The sequence below is a fragment of the Balaenoptera physalus genome (assembly GCF_965194825.1).
Source record: "Balaenoptera physalus genome assembly, chromosome: 2".
Lineage (NCBI taxonomy): Eukaryota > Metazoa > Chordata > Mammalia > Artiodactyla > Balaenopteridae > Balaenoptera > Balaenoptera physalus.
In genome coordinates this window covers 50182538-50204080 of record NC_138883.1, presented here as the reverse complement: position 1 = coordinate 50204080, position 21543 = coordinate 50182538, and the positions used below count along the sequence as shown (strand labels likewise).

General features: G+C 39.4%; 1 protein-coding gene and 1 pseudogene across 4 annotated transcripts in view; both read right to left on the bottom strand.

Annotated features, from left to right (window-relative positions):
* Positions 1-21543, bottom strand: part of L2HGDH (L-2-hydroxyglutarate dehydrogenase) — a 53060-nt gene that overhangs the window by 10316 nt on the left and 21201 nt on the right. The window contains exons 1-5 of one of the 3 annotated variants that reach the window (XM_082452151.1): positions 15035-15105; positions 11756-11918; positions 10461-10495; positions 1878-2045; positions 825-982 (exon numbers count right to left, since the gene is read on the bottom strand). In XM_082452151.1, the coding sequence (XP_082308277.1) occupies positions 825-982; positions 1878-2045; positions 10461-10495; positions 11756-11912 (518 nt within the window). In that variant the 5' untranslated portion in view covers positions 11913-11918; positions 15035-15105. Of the gene's footprint in view, positions 1-824; positions 983-1877; positions 2046-10460; positions 10496-11755; positions 11919-15034; positions 15106-21543 lie in introns of those variants that run through there. The other 2 variants (XM_082452149.1, XM_082452150.1) reach the window with 2 other exon arrangements.
* Positions 2056-8566, bottom strand: LOC309656128 (histone PARylation factor 1-like; annotated as a pseudogene). The gene is made up of 3 exons (XR_014268828.1): positions 7228-8566; positions 5724-6008; positions 2056-5351 (listed from the first exon to the last, which is right to left on the bottom strand). The product of XR_014268828.1 is annotated as a histone PARylation factor 1-like (transcript).

Sequence of the window (21543 nt, the reverse complement as noted above, 5' to 3'; positions counted from 1 at the left end):
CCAACATCAAGGCTTTCTAATGCAATGTTACATGCTTTCAAAACACACCTAAAAGGCATTACAGATCTTTAAATCATGGCATTAAACATGTGGGACATTTACCCTACTTTTCTTTAGTCAGCCAGAGGTAAGATGCTCTAGTAGTGATTCTCAAGTGAGACTCTGGGGAACCTATGCACATCTGTATTTTTACAAGCATACGTGCTAGGAAGCCACATCCTAAACCTGTTTCAGAATCTGTGCAGGGTAAAACTCAAGTATAGCTTTAAAAGCTTTCTAGTGATTTTGATGATGTGAAACCCTCTAGAGAGTAACAGTGCTAAAAGGACAAAACACTTCACTGAGTTCTTACAATAGTAAACAATCTGCATTCCAGGTCAACACAGCAGTATTGTTAGTCTTCCACAAAAAGAAACAATCTTGCTTATCAGCAGTTTCTCCAGAAGTTTTCAAAATCATGGTGACTGGCCTGAAATGATCTTATCAAAGTAAACCATCTACTGATTTTGAGAGAAACTTGTTGTTTTTCAAGCTCAGCTAGAAGGTTAGCAAAACAAGATCTGGATTCTCAGATGTGTGATCGTTCTTGGCTCTTGGTCTTGTTCTTTTTAACCAAGACATCACCCTAGCTCATCAGAGTGTTCTTGAAGTAGTTAAAATGTTATGCTTATTCCACAAAGCTCTTCATTTGGATTAATTAAAAAACCAATATACTAATCACAAATATGAAGATTTATCCAATAAACAGAATATCGAGAAAGAAAAAATTCCCATATTAAAAATAAAAGCACATAAAATCATTTTTTTTAAGGAAATAAAGTTACCTCTTGATAATTATATCCATAATATCTCTGGCACTGAAGTCAAAGGGTCTGTAACCCTCTCGTTTAAAGGCAAGAACTGCATTCGGCCCTAGCCAAATACTGCCGTCCATCCTTGGTGTGAAGTGAACTCCTAGGAAAGGAAATCGGCTATCTGGGACCTATGGATTTAACAGAGCAAAGAACAATTAGCCCCATTTCATACTGCATTTTATTACGTGCAAACATTCAACTGGTAATATAAAACACTTTCTTCCCATGCATCTGATTTGCATTACTTTTGATCTGTACTCAGATAATACTTTTCTATTTACGTGCTTCTGCCTAGAAATGCCACACAGGAAACCCGATGCTATGACAATAAGGCACATTGTCCCATCTATTCCTCTTTCTGGGTAAAGAAAAAAAACAACTGTCCTACTTTAGGTTATTCCCCACCTCCACCCTCCCCAAGTAGGGATATATGTGGGTGGCAAATAAAATCAGAGCTGCTGGAAAAAAACACACCTTCATAGCACAGGCTTTTGTAAAGTGGGAATACAATACTTGGAACAGATGAAATGGAAGTTTTGGCAAGGTCAAAAACATTAAATAGCTGAATACTGGTTGTTCAACCTAGTAGTTCCAGACAGGAGAATGAGCTTTTCATTTAAACGGCTCTGACTTCTCTACACCATGAAACTACACAGTGGCCAAATCCCCTTTTCTGCACTTATAGACAGTGAACTGAGAAAGAGGGTTGGCATCTGGGCATGCTACAAGGAAAAGTTCTGTTATGAGTACGCCTTCCACCAGAGAAGTGGAAGAATTGGGTTCTTTCTTCACAGCCCTTCCCATGGTGCACTCAAGCTTTCCTGTACTTGTGGGCAAGTCATTATAATTTAATGACTATGATAGTGGAATAAAGATTTGGGGATTCAACCACAAGAGAAACAGGTGGAATGATTGCACCAAAAGCCCTTCAAAATATCTTACTTCTCACCCTGGGAAAAGTTTTTGTTTCATTCCCCTTTTTGCCCACAACCATCTTGAGAAGGCAGAAGCATCACTACCTACTGGATAAATATTCCCTTTTACAAGATAGCGTTTTTCTGGTTTCAAGAGCAGGTAATCTCCCCGGAATGGTACAATTCGCGGATTGGGATTGCAGCCACTCAACTCGGAAATACGGTCTGAGTAAAGTCCTGCACATGTCACAACATATTGACATCGAACCTCCTCTCCCTAGTGCAAGAGAAAAGAACAGTGACTTGTGGGAAGTAGAAAGATTAGGTGGAGAAGGGGGAGAGGGAGAGGGCGGATAGATGATAGAAAAAACAATAAGGGCACAGATACGGACTTCTTTCTTTTTATTCCTTTTAAAAGAGAAAATTAAATACAAGTATCAGCAAAATAAGTTCTTCAGCATTTAGGTGGCAGGTAGGAACTTAGGGCAGTGGCACACAAGAGGATGTACCTTAAATTCTGTACTTTAATCTAGAGATATAGTGGTTGACCTAGTGAGGATACCTAACAAGCCACACACACATACACCCGGATTTTACTAAGACCTAGCACGGAACTTAACTACTTGTTGCATGAAGTAGCAAACTTCATTTAGGTGGCCCCAACCAATTTGGCTTCCTTTGTATTTCAGATAGCTTCTCCTGTCTTACCTAGGAGTAATTGATCTTGTTACTCAATAACCTTGCACAATTCCAACTGTAACCTACCCACCAACCAATTTCTGCTTCCTGATCAGTATCTACTTTGCAAACTGAGGCTACTTTCAAAAACTCACTCATTCAACCCACATTTACTGAGAACGCACACTACAGTCAAGGTTTGCTTTAATGACGAGGAGACTGCTAATCTTAGGCTGTGTTTTCTCATAAATTTTATTTTGTGATTATCATCTGCATATTTTTAGCTTTACTCTGCCAGGGTTAGCCAATTTGCAACTCTATTTCCTAAATGATTTCATTTAACCCTAATTCACCACCACACTCTAATTTCTATCGCTTTATTTCTAACAGAGGAGACAACTAACACCTTCTTGCTTCAGGTAATTCGTTCCTACCTCTCCTTCCCCGAGGACCTATTTCTGAAGCCTTGGAGTTCTCACCTGCCTCAACGGTTTTTCTTTCTTTGTAGCCCTTACTGATTCAGCCTTATTTTATCTCTGTGTGCATCCTATTTTTGCTAAGCTACCAAGATAAGCATCTTTTCAACAGTTATACAAGTCACACTGATGATAAAAATCAGATGAAACTTCTTTGTAGCGAATTCAAATTAGCTAGACTAAACCATGAAAGTTTTAAGATGCTTGAAGTCAAAGGACCATGTCAACAAAAACAAAAGTAGGTTGGTATCTTTCCTGTTCATCTAGAGTTATATACCAGAAGTACAAAAAAATTCTTTATGTGATATAAATCTTCTAGTTAATGCTTTAAAGGTCAGCAACTCTTTGTTCTTACAACATAAAATGAAGAGGAGCTTTATAAATGTAAAGATAAGAGAATTTATAGAATGGTACCAGAATGCAATAACCTAGAAGTTCTCTCTTAAAAGCTCAAGGAACAATTCTGAAGAAAAAAATGATTAAAAACTGTCATACATCTCTGAAATCAGTTTATGCTATACACGAAACAATTATTAAATTCAATAACACATTAATTTCACACCCAAAATGGAAATTTTGAATTTACATTGAATTATTTGTTCAAACATAAATTTCTTTAAAAAAATAAACTATGCATTACTATTGCTATTTCATAAGTGAAAGACTTTTTCCCCATATGCAATCTATAAATCTTTAGTTTGCAAATCCTCTCCCCAAAAGTTTATTTTAAAAATTCATTTTCTTTTAACCTGTCATAAAAGCATAGATGTTCAACTTGATAAGTTGACTCAAACTTTTATTTTTTCATTTTTTTTAAACAATTCCAGTTATTTATTTTTTTAATTTATTTTTAATTTTTTTAAAGATTTAAGTTTACCTGATTTTTGGCTGCACTGGGTCTTCGTTGCTGCACGCGGGCTTTCTCTAGTTGCAGCGAGCGGGGGCTACTCTTTGTTGCGGTGTATGGGCTTCTCATTGCGGTGGCTTCTCTTGTGGAGCACGGGCTCTAGGTGAGCAGGCTTCAGTAGTTGTGGCTCACAGGCTCTAGAGCACAGGCTCAGTAGTTGTGGTGCACGGGCTTAGTTGCTCCGCGGCGTGTGGGATCATCCTGAACCAGGGATCGAACCCATGTCCCCTGCATTGGCAGGCGGATTCTTATCCACTGTGCCACGAGGGAAGTTCCTCAACATTTTAAATTATATTTTATAATTTAAAATATATATTAATATTATATTTTAAATTTTAAATTATATTATTTAACTATACTAAAAGAAAATGTCAAAATAAAAGCAACAACTATAGCAAATGTGGGTGAAATATATAACCACTGGTAACCCACAGGTCCCTGCATATCTTGCATCACATGATGCTGTACTCTAGTGAAAATGTTCCTTAGATGAGGGCAGGGGCAGAAGCAGACTTTTAATCTTTTTTTTTTTTTTTAGCTTTATAAAAGTTTTTAGTAAACGTTTCCATCAGTTTATTTTATGTACTACTTAAAAACAAAAAATCACAGGTTTAATATTAATGCTTTAAAGTATTATACACCAAAGAAAGCCAATTTTCATTCATGCTGCAAATTGGTCTGTGTTTTCTTTACTCCTGTTTACCAGATAATCTTCAATAATTTCTGCAAAGAGACTTCTCTTCAACAGAGTATAGGTAAGAGGTAAAAGCTGGCAGGTAACTTTATGACAATAGTCTGAACCATAACAAGGAAGTCCATTCCCACTTAAGCCCCATCCCATAATCCCATTCATCACTAGCAAACTGCACAAAAGTCATCGCTGAATGAGAGCAAAAGCTTTTAGTCTCTCCTCATCACTTTGTGCTTCAACAATTGTCTTGCAAATTCCCTTGAAGCTGGCATCTGTTTCAGAGAGCTCTCCGTACTCAGCATCATTTTCATCTACTAGGACGACTAAGCCTGCATCATGAAAAGTCTTTGTCTTGACTTTCTTATCTCTATGTTTCATCTTCATGGTTCTCTGTTCCAAAGAGTAACCCAGTGCTCTGGCTGCTTCTGTGCAGTTTTCATCTATGTTTTTCAAGAGACTAGTTTTCTTTTTATGTTACTTAAGTTTTTCATCAAAACAAATTTGACTGCAGCAAACACGTTATCTCCATTTTGATCAATTATACAATTTTTCTTTGCTCCATCTGTACCAGCATATACAGGAGGTTCATCAGGAGACTCCCTGAAATACCCCATGTGGAACTGAATTTTATTAATCTCCAGTAATAACAGTCTGGAACTCAGGAAGGTCATAGTAAAATCTCCAGTGAAGGTTAATATTGGGCTTGCTAATTTTTTGTTCATTTTATACTTCGCAAAGACCCACTAATCGAAGGCCAAGGCTTGCAGAAAAGTGAATCAGCCGACTTCTCAGGATCAAGTTCTTCACAGAAATTCCAGAAGTGATAGAAATCTTCAGGCAGGGCTTCTCTGGTGGCGCAGTGGTTAAGAATCCACCTGCCAATGCAGGGGACACGGGTTCGATCCCTGGTCTGGGAAGATCCCACATGCCGCGGAGCAACTAAGCCCGTGCGCCACAACTACTGAGCCTGTGCTCCAGAGCCTACGAGCCACAACTACTGAACCCACGTGCCACAATTACTGAAGCCTGCGCGCCTAGAGCCCATGCTCCATAACAAGAGAAGCCACCGCAATGAGCAGCCCACGCACCACAATGAAGAGTAGCCCCCGCTCACCTCAACTAGAGAAAGCCTGCGTGCAGCAACAAAGACCCAACACAGCCAAAAATAAATAAATAAAATAATTTATATATAAAAAAAGAAATCTTCAGGCAGAGAAAGCTTATGATGATTTTCTACTTCTTTTCTAAAGTCACTGGAGACATCAGCTTTACAGGATTTACTCCTCCTTCACATCAAATGTTTTTTCACACTGTTGCTCCTCCACACCAGGCCTGCACTTCCCACTGCTGCCAACCATTCTGCTTTTTCATCCTTTTTTGAATGGAGACCCTGGTTGCTCTGCCACTTGGGCCACATGATCCAGCAGCTCTGATGGTAACTGAAGTGTGTGGCCGATAGTGATGTTTTATGGAGACTGTGGTAGGCCCCTAGAGGTGGAATCACAGTACAGAACCTTAGGATTTTGGAGGAAAGTTATACCATCCTCTGCAGGTAATTAGCCTCCTTTTGAGAAAGTGCTTCTGCCTTTGACTCAACACCCGACCACAGGTCACCAAGTAACCATGTGAACTACCCATTATGAACTAGGTATTGTCTGACTCACCAAGCTGTAAAATTGGGTGTGTACACAGCACTCTGTCATCAAGAGGAAGTGGAATATACAAGATAAGGGTTGTATAGGTCCTGTAGGCACACATAAGTTGTGCAGGCAAGTGGCTCAAATTCCCATGACCTCTACTGCTAAATCATCTCCTCCCTCTCAGCCTGCCCCCATGGCCCCATGGAAAGTTCTCTGTGATCGGCTGACCAAGGAAGAAAAAAATACAGGCCTGGTTTACAAATGGTTCTGCACAACATTCTGGCATCACTTGAAAATGAACAGCTACAGCACCAGAGCCCCAGTCGGGAGTGGCCCTGAAGAATTGTAGTGAAGGGAAATCTTCCCAGGGGGCAGAACACTGAACGTCATACTTGGTTATTTATCTTACCTAGAAGGAGAGATGGCTACAAGTATGGATTTACACTGCTTCATATGCAATGACTAATGGTTTGCTGGATGGTCAGAAAAGAGAGCTCTGGAGAAAAGGTATGCGAATGGACCTCTCCAAACAGGCTCAGATAAAAAAAGATATTTGAGTACTACATGAATGTTCACTAAAGAGTGATCATGGGGGGCTTCCCTGGTGGCGCAGTGGTTGAGAGTCTGCCTGCCAATGCAGGGGACACGGGTTCGAGCCCTGGTCTGGGAAGATCCCACATGCCGCGGGGCAACTGGGCCCATGAGCCACAATTACTGAGCCTGCGCGTCTGGAGCCTGTGCTCCGCAACAAGAGAGGCCGCGATAATGAGAGGCCCGTGCACCGCGATGAAGAGTGGCACCCGCTTGCCACAACTAGAGAAAGCCCTCGCACAGAAACAAAGACCCAACACAGCCATAAATAATAAATAAAAAGTAAAAAAAAAAAAAAAAAAGAGTGATCATGGAAGAGGAAGATTTTAATAATCAGTAGACAAGATGACCTGCTCTGTGGACGTTAGCTAGCCTCTTTCCCCAGGCACCCCTGTTCTCACCCAATGGCTTCATGAACTAAATGTTTATGGCAGCAAGGAGGTAATGCAAGGGTTCAGCAACATGCACTTACTCACCAAAGCTGATCTGTTTACAGCCACTGCTGAATGTTCAGTCTGCCAACAGCGGAATCAACAGAGCCACTGATATGGTCCCTGGACCACTTCAATCAAAAACCAAAGGCAGCACTCAGTGCTCACTGGAATAGACACTTGCTCTGGATACAAATTTGTCTTCCCTGCCCACAATGCTTCTATGGAAACCACCATCTGTGAACTTATAGGGTGCCTTATTCACTGTTATGGTATTTTACTTAGAAGAATTACTTCTGATCAGTGAGATTATTTTACAGGAAATGAAGCATAACAATAGGCTCATGCTTGTGTAATGCACTGATTTTATCATTTTCCCCACAATCCTGAAGCTGCTGGGTGACAAAAAGTAGAATGGGCTTTTGAAGATTCAATAACAGCACTAGTTGGCTGGCAACACCTATAGGCCTGGGGCAATGTCTTCCAGGATTCTCTACATGCTCTAAACCAGTGACTAATATATGGTGTTGTTTCTCCCATAGCCAGGATTCACAGGCCTGGAAATCAAGAGGTAGAAAATGGGAGTAGCTCCTTACTATTACAGTAAAATTTTTTGCTTCCTATCCCTACAACTTTTGGCTCTGATGGTCTAGAGGTCTTAGTTCCCAAGGGAAAAACACTTCCATTAGAGAATAAGCAATGGTTGCATTAGGTTAGAAATTGATACTGCAATACTTGGCCACTTCGGGTTCCCCCTGCTAGTGAATCAATAGGCAGAGGGGATTACTGTACTGAGTGGGGTAATTGATTCTGACTCTCAAGGAGAAACTGAGTTGCTACCACATAGAGGGCTCAGGGATGATAAAGAGGAGTACGTCTGGAATGTAGCTCTCCTGGGACATGTCTTAATTTTCCCATGTATTATTATAAAAGTTAATGGAAAGTACCACAACCCAAAACAGGCAGGGCTGCTAATGGCACAGACACTTCAGGAATGAAAGTTTGAGTTACCCCACCAAACTAGGAACCATGACCAGCTGAGATGCTTGCCAAGGGCAAAGGGACTATAGAATGAGTAGTGGAAGAAGGAAATTATAAATATCAGCTATGACCACATGACTGGCGACAGAAATGAGGAGTGTAGTGGCTATGGGTATTTCTTCCTTATTTTGAAATAAATATATTTGTCTATAAATTACCCAATTATTTCTTTATCCTCATTATTATGGACTGAATTGTGTCTTCCCCAAATTCATACGTTGAAGTCCGAACGCCCAACGAGACTGTATTTGGAGACAGGACGTGTAGGGAGGTAATTAAGGTTAAATAAGGTCACAAAAGCAGAGCCCTAATCTAATAGAAATGGTGTTCTTATAAGACAAAGAGATACCAGAGGTTGCTCTCTCCCGCTCTTTCTCTGCACATGTGCACGCACGGAGAAAAGGCCACGTAAGGACATAGTGTGAAGGCAGTCGTCCACAAGCTGAGAAGAGAGATCTCATCAGAAGCCAACCCTGACGGCACCTTGACCCTAGATTTCTAGCCTCCAGAGCTGTGAAAAAATAAATTTCTGTTGTTAAAGCCACCCCGTCTGTGGTGTTCTGTTAAGGCAGCCCTAGACGACTGACACACCCATCTCTGTCACTTCCCTATTGTGTAACACCTCAACTTCAGTACTATCGACATTTGGGGCCAGATACCTCTTTGTTCTGGGGGCCTGTCTCTCACATTGTAGGATGTTTAGCAGAATCCCTGGCCTCTACCCACTAAATGCCAGTAGCATTGCCCCCCTTCTACTAGATGTGACAATAAAAATGTCTCCAGACATTGCCAAATGTCTCCTAGGAGGAGAAACTGCCTCCAGTCGAGAACTACTGATTTAATATAAGATGCTTGAATTGTGGTTAACCTTTTATCTCAGTATTTAAGTTGCAGGATCTCAAAGAGGGAGAGTGACTCAGCTAGAAAAGAAATGAACATTCATGATCAATAAAGTAGACTTCGTATCTTTTTTGGAGAGTAAGCATGTCTTCAGGTGTATGGAAGATAGTTGCACCTTGTGGATGGAAGCATAATTTTTCTACTCTCTTTATTTGGAAGTTAAATATGGTTATAAGGGGTGTGAACGGATGCCAAGTTGAAAAGGGATGGACTGCAGGGGGTTATACTGTGTCGATCTGGTTAAGCTGGGAACGACAATGCTTCCCTATATGGTTCCAGCTTAAAGCTGACCAAACAGGAATTGCATATGGTTTGGCAGGCAGAAGTACAGCAGCAGCCACTATTCTCTGAAGGTCATCCTAGTCCAATGAAGTGACAAACACCCACTGCAGAGTAAATTACAGCTCCACATTCAGCTTCCCAACTACCGATCCTACTGATCAAGCACTGCTCCAGCCCACTGCTTGGGTAGAGACAGAGGCAAGAGCTCCCCATATCTCCTCATGAGCTTCCTGCTTGCATTCCCACTTCAGCAGCTAGACACACGTGGCTTCTCAGACAGGCTGGAGATGCCTCTGATCTACCAACTCCCCTTCTGAACCCGCACGTCCCCAGATCCTTTAAAAATTGTGTAAGGGGACTTCCCTGGTGGTCCAAGTGGGGAAGACTCCACGCTCCCAATTCAGGGGGCCCAGGTTCGATCCCTGGTCAGGCAACTAGATCCCGCATGCATGCCACAACTAAGAGTCCGCATGCCACAGTGAAGATCCCACGTGCCGCAACTAAGACCCAGCACAGCCAAAATAAATAAACAAATATTTTTAAAAGTTGTGTAAGGCCTAATTCCTATAATATACTCATTGATGACTCTACTCTCCTGACTGAACTCTGACCATTCGGTGAACATACAGCTAACGAAATGCTTCTATGCCATTCAATAATTCTTGTTTTAGACTATGAGAAGATGAAGAAAAGCAGTCCATCTCTCACTGCACAACCTGCTCCCTGCCCCCAAAGTCTTCTCATTAGCAGACAGTTAATAAGTTAATGTAGATAAGTAGGCAGAGCAATAAAACTATCAGTTTTTATTACTCTAAGTGCTTATAATCCTATCCTTTGCTGGCACAATCACTTCATGAAGACACTTCCAAGTTGAAACCCTTCTTAGAATGAAAGCTGTTACACTGCTCTCAAAGGATTTCTCTCTGAATAACTTTTACATTAGACAAATTTCACTCAATGACATAAAATACAGCACTGTGGTTAATTCAACTTTTTAAGAAAGGAGATGACAGTAGGTAAAGTAGATGAAAGTAGTTTTGCTTAAGAATCTTTACCTTTGTATTCCTTATAACAATTGGGTATTTCATCCCTGAAAAAAAATTAGTGAAAGATTTATTTTTAGCAAAAGAAAGCCTACATTAAATGAAATATTATTCTAGTAATAAATTTAAAGGATTGTCTCTGTCATAACCATTATTGCCCCCTACTTTTCATTCTAAAGTTTTTTACCAAGTAACAAGATTAAACTAGTTCATATTTGACAATATACAAAACTCTGGCATGTTTTTAGCATATTTTATTTTAATTCATTTAATCTATACTTATAAACCATGCCCACCCCAGCTCCAAAATAGGCAGTCCTAGCTTTTCCGTGAACTACAGTCCTAGAAAACAGGCTATAAAATGGGTCATCATAAATCAGTATGCATCTTCCCACAGGACTAATGCTATGACACTTGTTGTTCAAGTCTTGGTTATCTGAATCCTTGCAGATTCTAAGTTGTATAGAGAAGCGAGAGTTATCACAACACAAAATTTCCAAGGATAAACTATTTATAAAATTAGTTCCCAATCAGATACATGTGATCTCAAAGACCTATAAAGCATATGTACAGCAGGTAAAACATATGATCTACTTACTTATATCATAGATTTGATTGATTATGCTACCTAACAATCTCAATTATTTAACAATTTTGCTCATCATCTTAGAATTTAAAAGGATACTGGGAGAATGACTCAGATAGCCCAGATCTCCTTAAAACCCTGTCAAGGAAGAATGAACTGAGCACTACTTTTTTTCTCCTTCAAATTTCCCAACAACGAATTTAAGGCTTAAAAACTAATTCATTTGGTTTTAAAAAAAAATTTGTCCCCAAAGCAAAACAAAACAAACTCTAAGTACAGGCTACAATGGAGGAACTGGGTGGGGTGGAGGGGGAGTTCAGAATGGCTGAGTCATGCCCTATCCCCAGACAGTCTGATTCAGTAAGACTGGGTGATGCTAAAATCTGCATTTTTAACAAGCATTCCCAGGGGATTCTGACTCTAACCTACTGGATAGGGAAGTGTTTGCGGGCTAATTTTCCATAAACAGCCTTGGCAGTTTGGGTTTTAGCACCAGTCAGAAGTGTCCCATCAGTGCCTAGTTCTACCAGCACAAGACTCACCAGAAGTCCCAGTTCTCCCATATCCGGTCTCACCCTCACCCCGTCTGTACCTGCCTCCAGCTCTGTGCCCTACTGCAGCCTAGCTTCTGGTGGCCCTCTTATCAGCGCCACCCTAGCCAAAAACAGTCCCGAGTTTGTTTAGAATTCAGTATTCAAAAGAAAAGACAAGGATAGCTTACCATCTTTACTTCTTGAAGGACTTTCTTTAGCCATTTCAATATCTTCTACTTCAAAATTGGTCAAAACACAGCCACCTGCTTCTTGGAAATCCTGGGCAAATGACAAAGCCACCTGCCGATAGTCCACAATGCCAGTAGAAGGACAATCAATAGCCATTAGACCCTGGGACAGAATTGTGAAAACGTCAAGACAATACAATTAAACTCCACTGAGCATAGGTTGTGCAATAAATTTGATTTTTGGCTGAATTTTTTTACTGTTTATATTGATGGATAACACACAATTAGCCTTTCCTGGCAAACATCTGATAGTCTTAAAGAAAAATAAAAGTGCTCAATTCAATGCCTAAATTTGAAATTGAATACATGTATAATTTGTCTAACAGATAAAAGAAATAGTACTAGCTAAATAAGAAAACCTCTATAGTCAGGAAATAATTCTCCTCCTCAGAGGAGTTAATTTTTCCAGGCTCTTCCAGCTGCTACGATGAGTTTTTCTGTTTTATTTATCCCTTACCATATCTGATTCTGATTCATATCTGATTCTGAATCAAATAGTGTATCACCAATTATATTTTAAACAAACTGTAGAGATTTTTCCCAGTTGTATATTATATGTCATGCACACTCAGTGAGAGCTCAGAGTTGTTCACAGTGTTTGCCGAGTGTTGATTTGATTTGCTGCAGAATCTATCTTCAAGACTACAACTACTGAATGGAGATTTTATGTGGTTAATTCAAACTTTCTCTTCAGGTAATATGAGAAATTAATAGTCTGGGTCTTTTGTTGCTATGTTGGGGTGTGTGTGTGTGTTGTCACTCAAAACATGTTTAAACCCTATAAATGAATGATCTACAACCACACCTATTTAATTTTTTGGAATAAGTATTGAATGTGCATTGGCTTTTCTAATTCTGAAGAAAAGGAAACGAGTAGCATTTCACAAAGTATTGACTATATTTTGGTGAATCCTTGGAAATGGCACCATTTTCTGTTGCCTTATTGTATATAAGAGTATATCAGTTCTCCCAATCAATTGCCCCTAAGAGGGTAGCCTGGTTCCCAGGATAAATGGCGCCCAGAAGTTGAGCACGACAGGTAAATGCTGCTACCCTCCTGTTTGGCCAGGACTGCACTGTTGTTGCAGTTTTAAAATGATATCTGATAATATTATTTTAAATATCTCATCTGTATTCACTGCTCCACCTCTACCCCAGTGCATTTACCTGCTTGGCCTTTAAAAGCTTTTGACTTTGCCACCCATCCCTGACCAATGCTTCCAAATGGCCAGATGACACTAAAGGCGAAGGCTCACAAAATACCTCACAGTCTCTTTTCACAAACTGAACATAACATTTGGCAAACTTCATCATTTTCCTGAGAGCCTTGCTTCCAGAATATGACAGCATTTGCCAAGAACAGGAAATCATTCCTTCTGTTTCAATACAATCACACGTAAGATTTTACATTAGAACTTATATTGCCTGAAATCCCTAAATTCGCAGGTCAAATAAGTATAATTCAACTTCAAACTACAAATGGTATTTGGGGCACAATAACCTTGGAAGCTAACTTAGGATAATACTAAAAGTTTAGCCACAAAAAATAAGAGTTTAGTTACAAAAAACTTCCTTACGTAGCATAAAAACTATGTGACAAGTATGATAACAGGGTGATAAAAACATGCTGTAAAAGTGCTTCATATCAATATTTTTTTATAATCCCAAATATCCTCCTTAGTCATCTTATACTCCTATAACCCAGCACATGCCTGACACACAGAAGCACTCAACTATTTACTGACTGAATGAGCTGTCTTTAAACATACTAGATTCCTCCCCTGCGCCAGACCTTCCCTAACAAGTTTTCCTTCTTCCTTCCTTTTCTAGCCTTGGCTGTGACTGTCCTCATGAGATGTTGGTGTGCCCCGCCTATATGTGTAGTGGGGGGAAGGTGGAGCGAGTCACTGCTGCCGAGCAGTCGGACACTCTGCCCAGGGCAGGGATGGGGGACAGGCTGACTGTGTCTGTCAGCCAGCAGGCTGGGCGTGCACTGTCCAGGTTAGCAGGTCAGAGCTTGAATCTGAGGTTATGGCAGGTCAGGTGGCTGGAAAAGAACCAGGCAAGCAGGTCAGGGAAAGTTGGGAGTTGGAAGTCAGTCAGGAGGCTAGAGGAACAAAGGAACGTGTGCCTGACCAATAGTGCTCAAGAAAAGGCAGACGGATCACCACAGCTAAGGTCAGAGGAAGCAGTCAGGATTTACCCATAGCAAGCACTGACAAGAGCTATCCTTCAAAGTCAAAGTTTACAGAGGCAGTTTAAAATTTTCCAAGATACTTCCCCTAGGGGCACTTAATTTTCTTCTTAAAGAGATCTGGTCCAAGAAGCCCTTTCAGAGTTCCCCTGGCAAACTGTTTCTTTCTGGAGGGCCTGGAAGAAACAAATGTGACCCTATACCATGGAAATTTTGCCACCCACTCTTGGTAGTGGTGGTGAAGTTGGGGGAAAAGGAAGGAATTTACTGAAGACACTTCCATGAAATAACCAGAGTATATTTTCTGCTATGCATTGCCACCCCTAAATATCAATACACCTAGACATTGATAACTATAATGTGGCATTCTATAAAGCAGATCACTACTGCAGAGGACTCAGAGAAAAGTAGGATATACCTCTTTTATAAGTTACACTATTTATTCATCTTTCAAGTGGGGGGTTCACGTCTGAAAAGATTTTCCTAGACTTTCAGACTAAGCTAAAAGCTCTCCCTTACCTTGGCACAAGACAGAGTATCAGTTGTATGAGAAAACTTATCACTGTATTAAAATTGTATTTTCTGCTATACTACAACTTCCTTCAGGATGACAACTATGTCTTACTCACCTTCACATCTGCAGTGCCCAACATAGTGTTTGGCACATAGTAAAGAAGAAAATGTCGGTTAAACTGAACAAAAACATACAAGTTCTGAGTCAGATCTGGGAGGAGGGAACTCTTTAGGAGCTGTACAACCATGGAGAATTACCTTAACCAGTTTCTTTACTTATAAGACACAAAAATATGCATACATAATTTGATTATCTATACACACATACTTCATCTACCTCATTCCAAGACACGTGAGGATCACATGGTCAGGTACACAGAACAATATCCAGATTCATCCTTAACCTTTATGATTTATGAAGAGTTGTCCTGTTTTTTGTTTCTTTTTTAACAGTTAGGCATGATATAAAGAACCATGGGGCTTCCCTGGTGGCGCAGTGGCTAAGAACTCACCTGCCAATGCAGGGGACACGGGTTCAAGCCCTGATCCGGGAAGATCCCACATGCTGTGGAGCAACTAAGCCCGTGCGCCACAACTACTGAGGCTGCGCTCTAGAGCCCGTGAGCCACAACTACTGAAGCCCACGTGCCTAGAGCCCGTGCTCTGCAACAAGAGAAGCCGCCGCAATGAGAGAAGCCCTCGCACCACAACAACGAGTAGCCCCTGCTCACTGCAACTGGAGAAAGCCCGCACACAGCAACGAAGACCCAATACAGACAAAAATAAATAAATTGAATAAATAAATTAAAAAAAAAAAAAGAACCATGGGTCCATGTTTCTATTTTTTTTCTACCTTTAAAGTGCTGACAAGGATACATGACAGACAATGATTGTTGTTCCAGATGATTAGCTGGAATCTTCCAAATACTCCAGATTTCAGTACTGCCACGAAACCAATAATCCTGTTTTCCAAACTCCATAATCAATATTGCTTTTATATCATGACTAAATCCACAGTGGGGTCAGGGGCTCATATGTCCTTTTATTTATTTATTTTTTTACACCAGCCTTAAAGTGTGAAAGAGCTTTTCATTAGTATATAAAAAGAGAAACACATGTTAAAAATTAGCATGCCTTCCTGGGGGAGGTTATAAATTATTTTATTCTCAAATGGCAAGGTAATAATTGATACAGATCAGTGAGATTCTGACATCATAATTTCACAACCAAATCCCATCAAAATCACATAAAGCTATAAAACAGCAACAGGTTTAGCTATTTTATATTCAGGAAGCGCTCAATAATTTTTGTAAAGCACTGTTTAGATGTGAGTTTAATTGCTTCATTTTTTTTTAATAGACTTGATTTTTTAGAGCAGTTTTAGGTTCACAGAAAAATTGAGAAGGTACAGAGATTTCCCATATACTTCCTGCCCCCCATATGTACAGACTCCTAATCTCTTTATTTATTTTATTTTTTATACAGCAGGTTCTTATTAGTTTTCCATTTTATACATATTAGTGTATACATGTCAATCCCAATCTCTCAATTCATCACACCACCAGCCCCACTGCCACTTTCCCCTCTTGGTGTCCATACGTTTGTTCTCTACATCTGTGTCTCAATTTCTGCCCTGCAAACCGGTTCATCTGTACAGTTTTTCTAGGTTCCACATATATGCATTAAAATACGATATTTGTTTTTCACTTTCTGACTTACTTCACTCTGTATGACAGTCTCTGGATTCATCCACATCTCTACAAATGACCCAATTTCGTTTCTTTTTTATGGCTGAGTAATATTCCATTGTATATATGTACCACTTCTTCTTTATCCATTCGTCTGCCGATGGGCGTTTAGGTTGCTTCCATGTCTTGGCTATTGTAAATAGTGCTGCAATGAACACTGGGGTGCATGTGTCTTTTTTTTTGAATTTTATTTATTTTTTTATACAGCAGGTTCTTATTAGTCATCAATTTTATACACATCAGTGTATACATGTCAATCCCAATCGCCCTATTCATCACACCACCATCCCCACCACCCCGCAGCTTTCCCCCCTTGGTGTCTATACGTTTGTTCTCTCCATCTGTGTCTCAACTTCTGCCCTGCAAACCGGTTCATCTGTACCATTTTTCTAGGTTCCACATACATGAATTAATATATGATATTTGTTTTTCTCTTTCTGACTTACTTCACACTGTATGACAGTCTCTAGATCCACCCACGTCTCAACAAATGACCCAATTTCGTTCCTTTTTATGGCTGAGTAATATTCCATTGTATATATGTACCACATCTTCTTTATCCATTTGTCTGTCGATGGGCATTTAGGTTGCTTCCATGACCTGGCTACTGTAAATAGTGCTGCAATGAACATTGGGGTGCATGTGTCTTTTTGAATTATGGTTTTCTCTGGGTATATGCCCAGTAGTGGGACTGCTGGATCATATGGTAATTCTATTTTTAGTTCTTTAAGGAACCTCCATACTGTTCTCCATAGTGGCTGTATCAATTTACATTCCCACCAACAGTGCAAGAGGGTTCCCTTTACTCCACACCCTCTCCAGCATTTGTTGTTTGTAGATTTTCTGATGATACCCATTCTAACTGGTGTGAGGTGATACCTCATTGTAGTTTTGATTTGCATTTCTCTAATAATTAGTGATGTTGAGCAGCTTTTCTTGTGCTTCTTGGCCATCTGTATGTCTTCTTTGGAGAAATCTCTATTTAGGTCTTCTGCCCATTTTTGGATTGGGTTGTCTGTTTTTTTAATATTGAGCTGCATGAGCTGTTTGTATATTTTGGAGGTTAATCCTCTGTCCGATGTTTCGTTTGCAAATATTTTCTCCCATTCTGAGGTTGTCTTTTCGTCTTGTTTGTAGTTTCCTTTGCTTTGCAAGAGCTTTTAAGTTTCATTAGGTCCCATTTGTTTATTTTTGTTTTTATTTCCATTACTCTAGGAGGTGGATCAAAAAAGATCTTGCTGTGATTTATGTCAAAGAATGTTCTTCCTATGTTTTCCTCTAAGAGTTTTATAGTGTCTGGTCTTACATTTAGGTCTCGAATCCATTTTGAGTTTATTTTTGTATATGGTGTTAGGGAGTGTTCTAATTTCATTCTTTTACATGTAGCTGTCCAGCTTTCCCAGCACCACTTATTGAAGAGACTGTCTTTACTCCATTGTATATCCTTGCCTCCTCTTTCATAGATTAGTTGACCATAGGTGTGTGGGTTTATCTCTGGGCTTTCCAACCTGTTCCATTGATCTATATTTCTGTTTTTGTGCCAGTACCATATTGTCTTGATTACTGTAGCTGTGTAGTATAGTCTGAAGTCAGGGAGTCTAATTCCTCCAGCTCCGTTTTTTTCCCTCAAGACCGCTTTGGCTATTTGGGGTCTTTTGTGTCTCCATACAAATTTTAAGATTTTTTGTTCTAGTTCTGTAAAAAACGCCATTGGTAATTTGATACGGATTGCACTGAATCTGTAGATTGCTTTGGGTAGTATAGTCATTTTCACAATATTGATTCTTCCAATCCAAGAACATGGTATATCTCTCCATCTGTTTGTATCATCTTTAATTTCTTTCATCAGTGTCTTACAGTTTTCTGCATACAGGGCTTTTGTCTCCCTAGGTAGGTGTATTCTTAGGTATTTTATTCTTTTTGTTGCAGTGGTAAATAGGAGTGTTTCCTTAATTTCTCTTTCAGATTTTTCATCATTAGGGTATAGGAATGCAAGAGATTTCTGTGCATTAATTTTGTATCCTGCATCTTTACCAAATTTATTGATTAGCTCTAGCAGTTTTCTGGTGGCATCTTTAGGATTCTTTATGTATAGTATCATGTCATCTGCAACAGTGACACTTTTACTTCTTTTCTAATTTGTATTCCTTTTATTTCTTTTTCTTCTCTGATTGCTGTGGCTAGGACTTCCAAAACTATGTTAAATAATAGTGGTGAGAGTGGACATCCTTGTCTTGTTCCTGATCTTAGAGGAAATGCTTTCAGTTTTTCACCATTGAGAATGATGTTTGCTGTGGGTTTTTGTATATGTGGCCTTTATTCTGTTGAGGTAGGTTCCCTCTATGCCCACTTTCTGGAGAGTAATCATAAATGGGTGTTGAATTTTGTCAAAAGTTTTTTCTGCATCTATTGAGATAATCATATGGTTTTTATTCTTCAGTCTGTTAATATGGTGTATCACATTGATTGATTTGCGTATATTGAAGAATCCTTGCATCCCTAGGATAAATCCCACTTGATCATGGTGTATGATCCTTTTAATGTGTTGTTGGATTCTGTTTGCTAGTATTTTGTTGAGGATTTTTGCACCTATATTCATTAGTGATATTGGTCTGTAATTTTCTTTTTTTGTAGTATCTTTGTCTGGTTTTGGTATCAGGGTGATGGATGGCCTCATAGAATGAGTTTGGGAGTGTTCCTTCCTCTGCAATTTTTTGGAAGAGTTTGAGAAGGATGGGTGTTAGCTCTTCTCTAAATGTTTGACAGAATTCACCTGTGAAGCCATCTGGTCCTAGACTTTTGTTTGTTGGAAGATTTTTAGTCACAGTTTCAATTTCATTACTTGTGATTGGTCTGTTCATATTTTCTATTTCTTCCTGGTTCAGACTTGGAAGTTATACCTTTCTAAGAATTTGTCCATTTCTTCCAGGTTGTCCATTTTATTGGCATAGAGTTGCCTGTAGTAGTCTCTTAGGATGCTTTGTATTTCTGTGGTGTCTGTTGTAACTTCTCTTTTCTCATTTCTAATTTTATTGATTTGAGTCCTCTCCCTCTTTTCCTTGATGAGTCTGGCTAATGCTTTATCAATTTTGTTAATCTTCTCAAAGAACCAGCTTTTAGTTTTATTGATCTTTGCTATTGTTTTCTGTTTCTATTTCATTTATTTCTGCTCTGATCTTTATGATTTGTTTCCTTCTGCTGACTTTGGGTTTTGTTTGTTCTTCTTTCTCTAGTTCCTTTAGGTGTAACGTTAGATTGTTTATTTGAGATTTTTCTTGTTTCTTGAGGTAGGCTTGTATTGCTATAAACTTCCCTCTTAGAACTGCTTTTGCTGCATCCCATAGGTTTGGATCGTCGTGTTTTCATTGTCATTTGTCTCTAGGTATTTTTTGATTTCCTCTTTGATTTCTTTAGTGATCTCTTGGTTATTTAGTAATGTATTGTTTAGCCTCCATGTGTTTGTGTTTTTTATGTCTTTTTCCCTGTAATTGATTTCTAATCTCATAGCATTGTGGTCAGAAAAGATGCTTGATATGATTTCAATTTTCTTAAATTTACTGAGGCTTGATTTGTGACCCAAGATGTGATCTATCCTGAAGAATGTTCTGTGCTCACTTGAGAAGTGCAATCTGCTGTTTTTGGATGGAATGTCCTATAAACATCAATTAAATCTATCTGGTCTATTGTGTCATTTAAAGCTTGTGTTTCCTTATTAATTTTCTGTTTGGATGATCTGTCCTTTGGTGTAAGTGAGGTGTTGAAGCCCCCCACTATTACTGTGCTACTGTCGATTTCCTCTTTTAGAGCTGTTAGCAGTTGTCTTATATATTGAGGTGCTCCTAAGTTGGGTGCATATATATTTATAATTGTTATATCGTCTTCTTGGATTGATCCCTTGATCATTATGTAGTGTCCTTCCTTGTCTCTTGTAACAGTCTTTATTTTAAAGTCTATTTTATCTGATATGAGTATTGCTACTCCAGCTTTCTTTTGATTTCCATTTGCATCCCCTCACTTTTTCCATCCCCTCACTTTCAGTCTGTATGTGTCCCTAGGTCTGAAGTGGGTCTCTTGTACACAGCATATATATGGGTCTTGTTTTTGTATCCATTCAGCAAGCCTGTGTCTTTTGGTTGGAGCATTTAAGCCATTCACGTTTAAGGTAATTATCAATATGTATGTTCCTATTACCATTTTCTTAATTTTGGGGGGTTTGTTTTTGTAGGTCTTTTTCTTCTCTTGTGTTTCCCACTTAGAGAAGTTTCTTTAGCATTTACTGTAGAGCTGGTTTGGTGGTGATGAATTCTCTTAGCTTTTGCTTGTCTGTAAAGCCTTTGATTTCTTCATCGAATCTGAATGAGATCCTTGCCAGGTAGAGCAATCTTGGTTGTAGGTTCTTCCCTTTCATCACTTTAAATGTCATGCCACTCCCTTCTGGCTTGTAGAGTTCCTGCTGAGAAATCAGCTGTTAACCTTATAGGAGTTCCCTTGTATGTTATTTGTCATTTTTCCCTTGCTGCTTTCAATAATTTTTCTTTGTCTTTAATTTTTGCCAATTTTTTTGCCAATTTGATTATTATGTGTCTTGGCATGTTTCTCCTTGGGTTTATCCTGTATGGCACTCTCTGTGCTTCCTGGACTTGGGTGGCTATTTCCTTTCCCATGTTAGGGAAGTTTTCAACTATAATCTCTTCAAATATTTTCTCAGGTCCTTTCTCTCTCTTTTCTCCTTTTGGGACCCCTATAATGCAAATGTTGTTGCATTTAATGTTGTCCCAGAGGTCTCTTAGGCTGTCTTCATTTCTTTTCATTCTTTTTTCTTTATTCTGTTCCGCAGCAGTGAATTCCACCATTCTGTCTTCCAGGTCCCTTATCCATTCTTCTGCCTCAGTTATTCTGCCATTGATTCCTTCTAGTGTAATTTTCATGTTAGTTATTGTACTGTTCATCTCTGTTTGTTTGTTCTTTAATTCTTCTAGGTCTTTGTTAAACATTTCTTGCATCTTCTCGATCTTTGCCTCCATTCTTTTTCCGAGGTCCTGGATCATCTTCACTATCATTATTCTGAATTCTTTTTCTGGAAGGTTGCCTATCTCCACTTCATTTAGTTGTTTTTCTGGGGTTTTATCTTGTTCCTTCATCTGGTACATAGCCCTCTGCCTTTTCATCTTGTCTCTCTTTCTGTGAATGTGGTTTTTGTTCCACAGGCTGCAGGATTGTAGTTCTTCTTGCTTCTGCTGTCTGCCCTCTGGTGGATGAGGCTATCTAAGAGG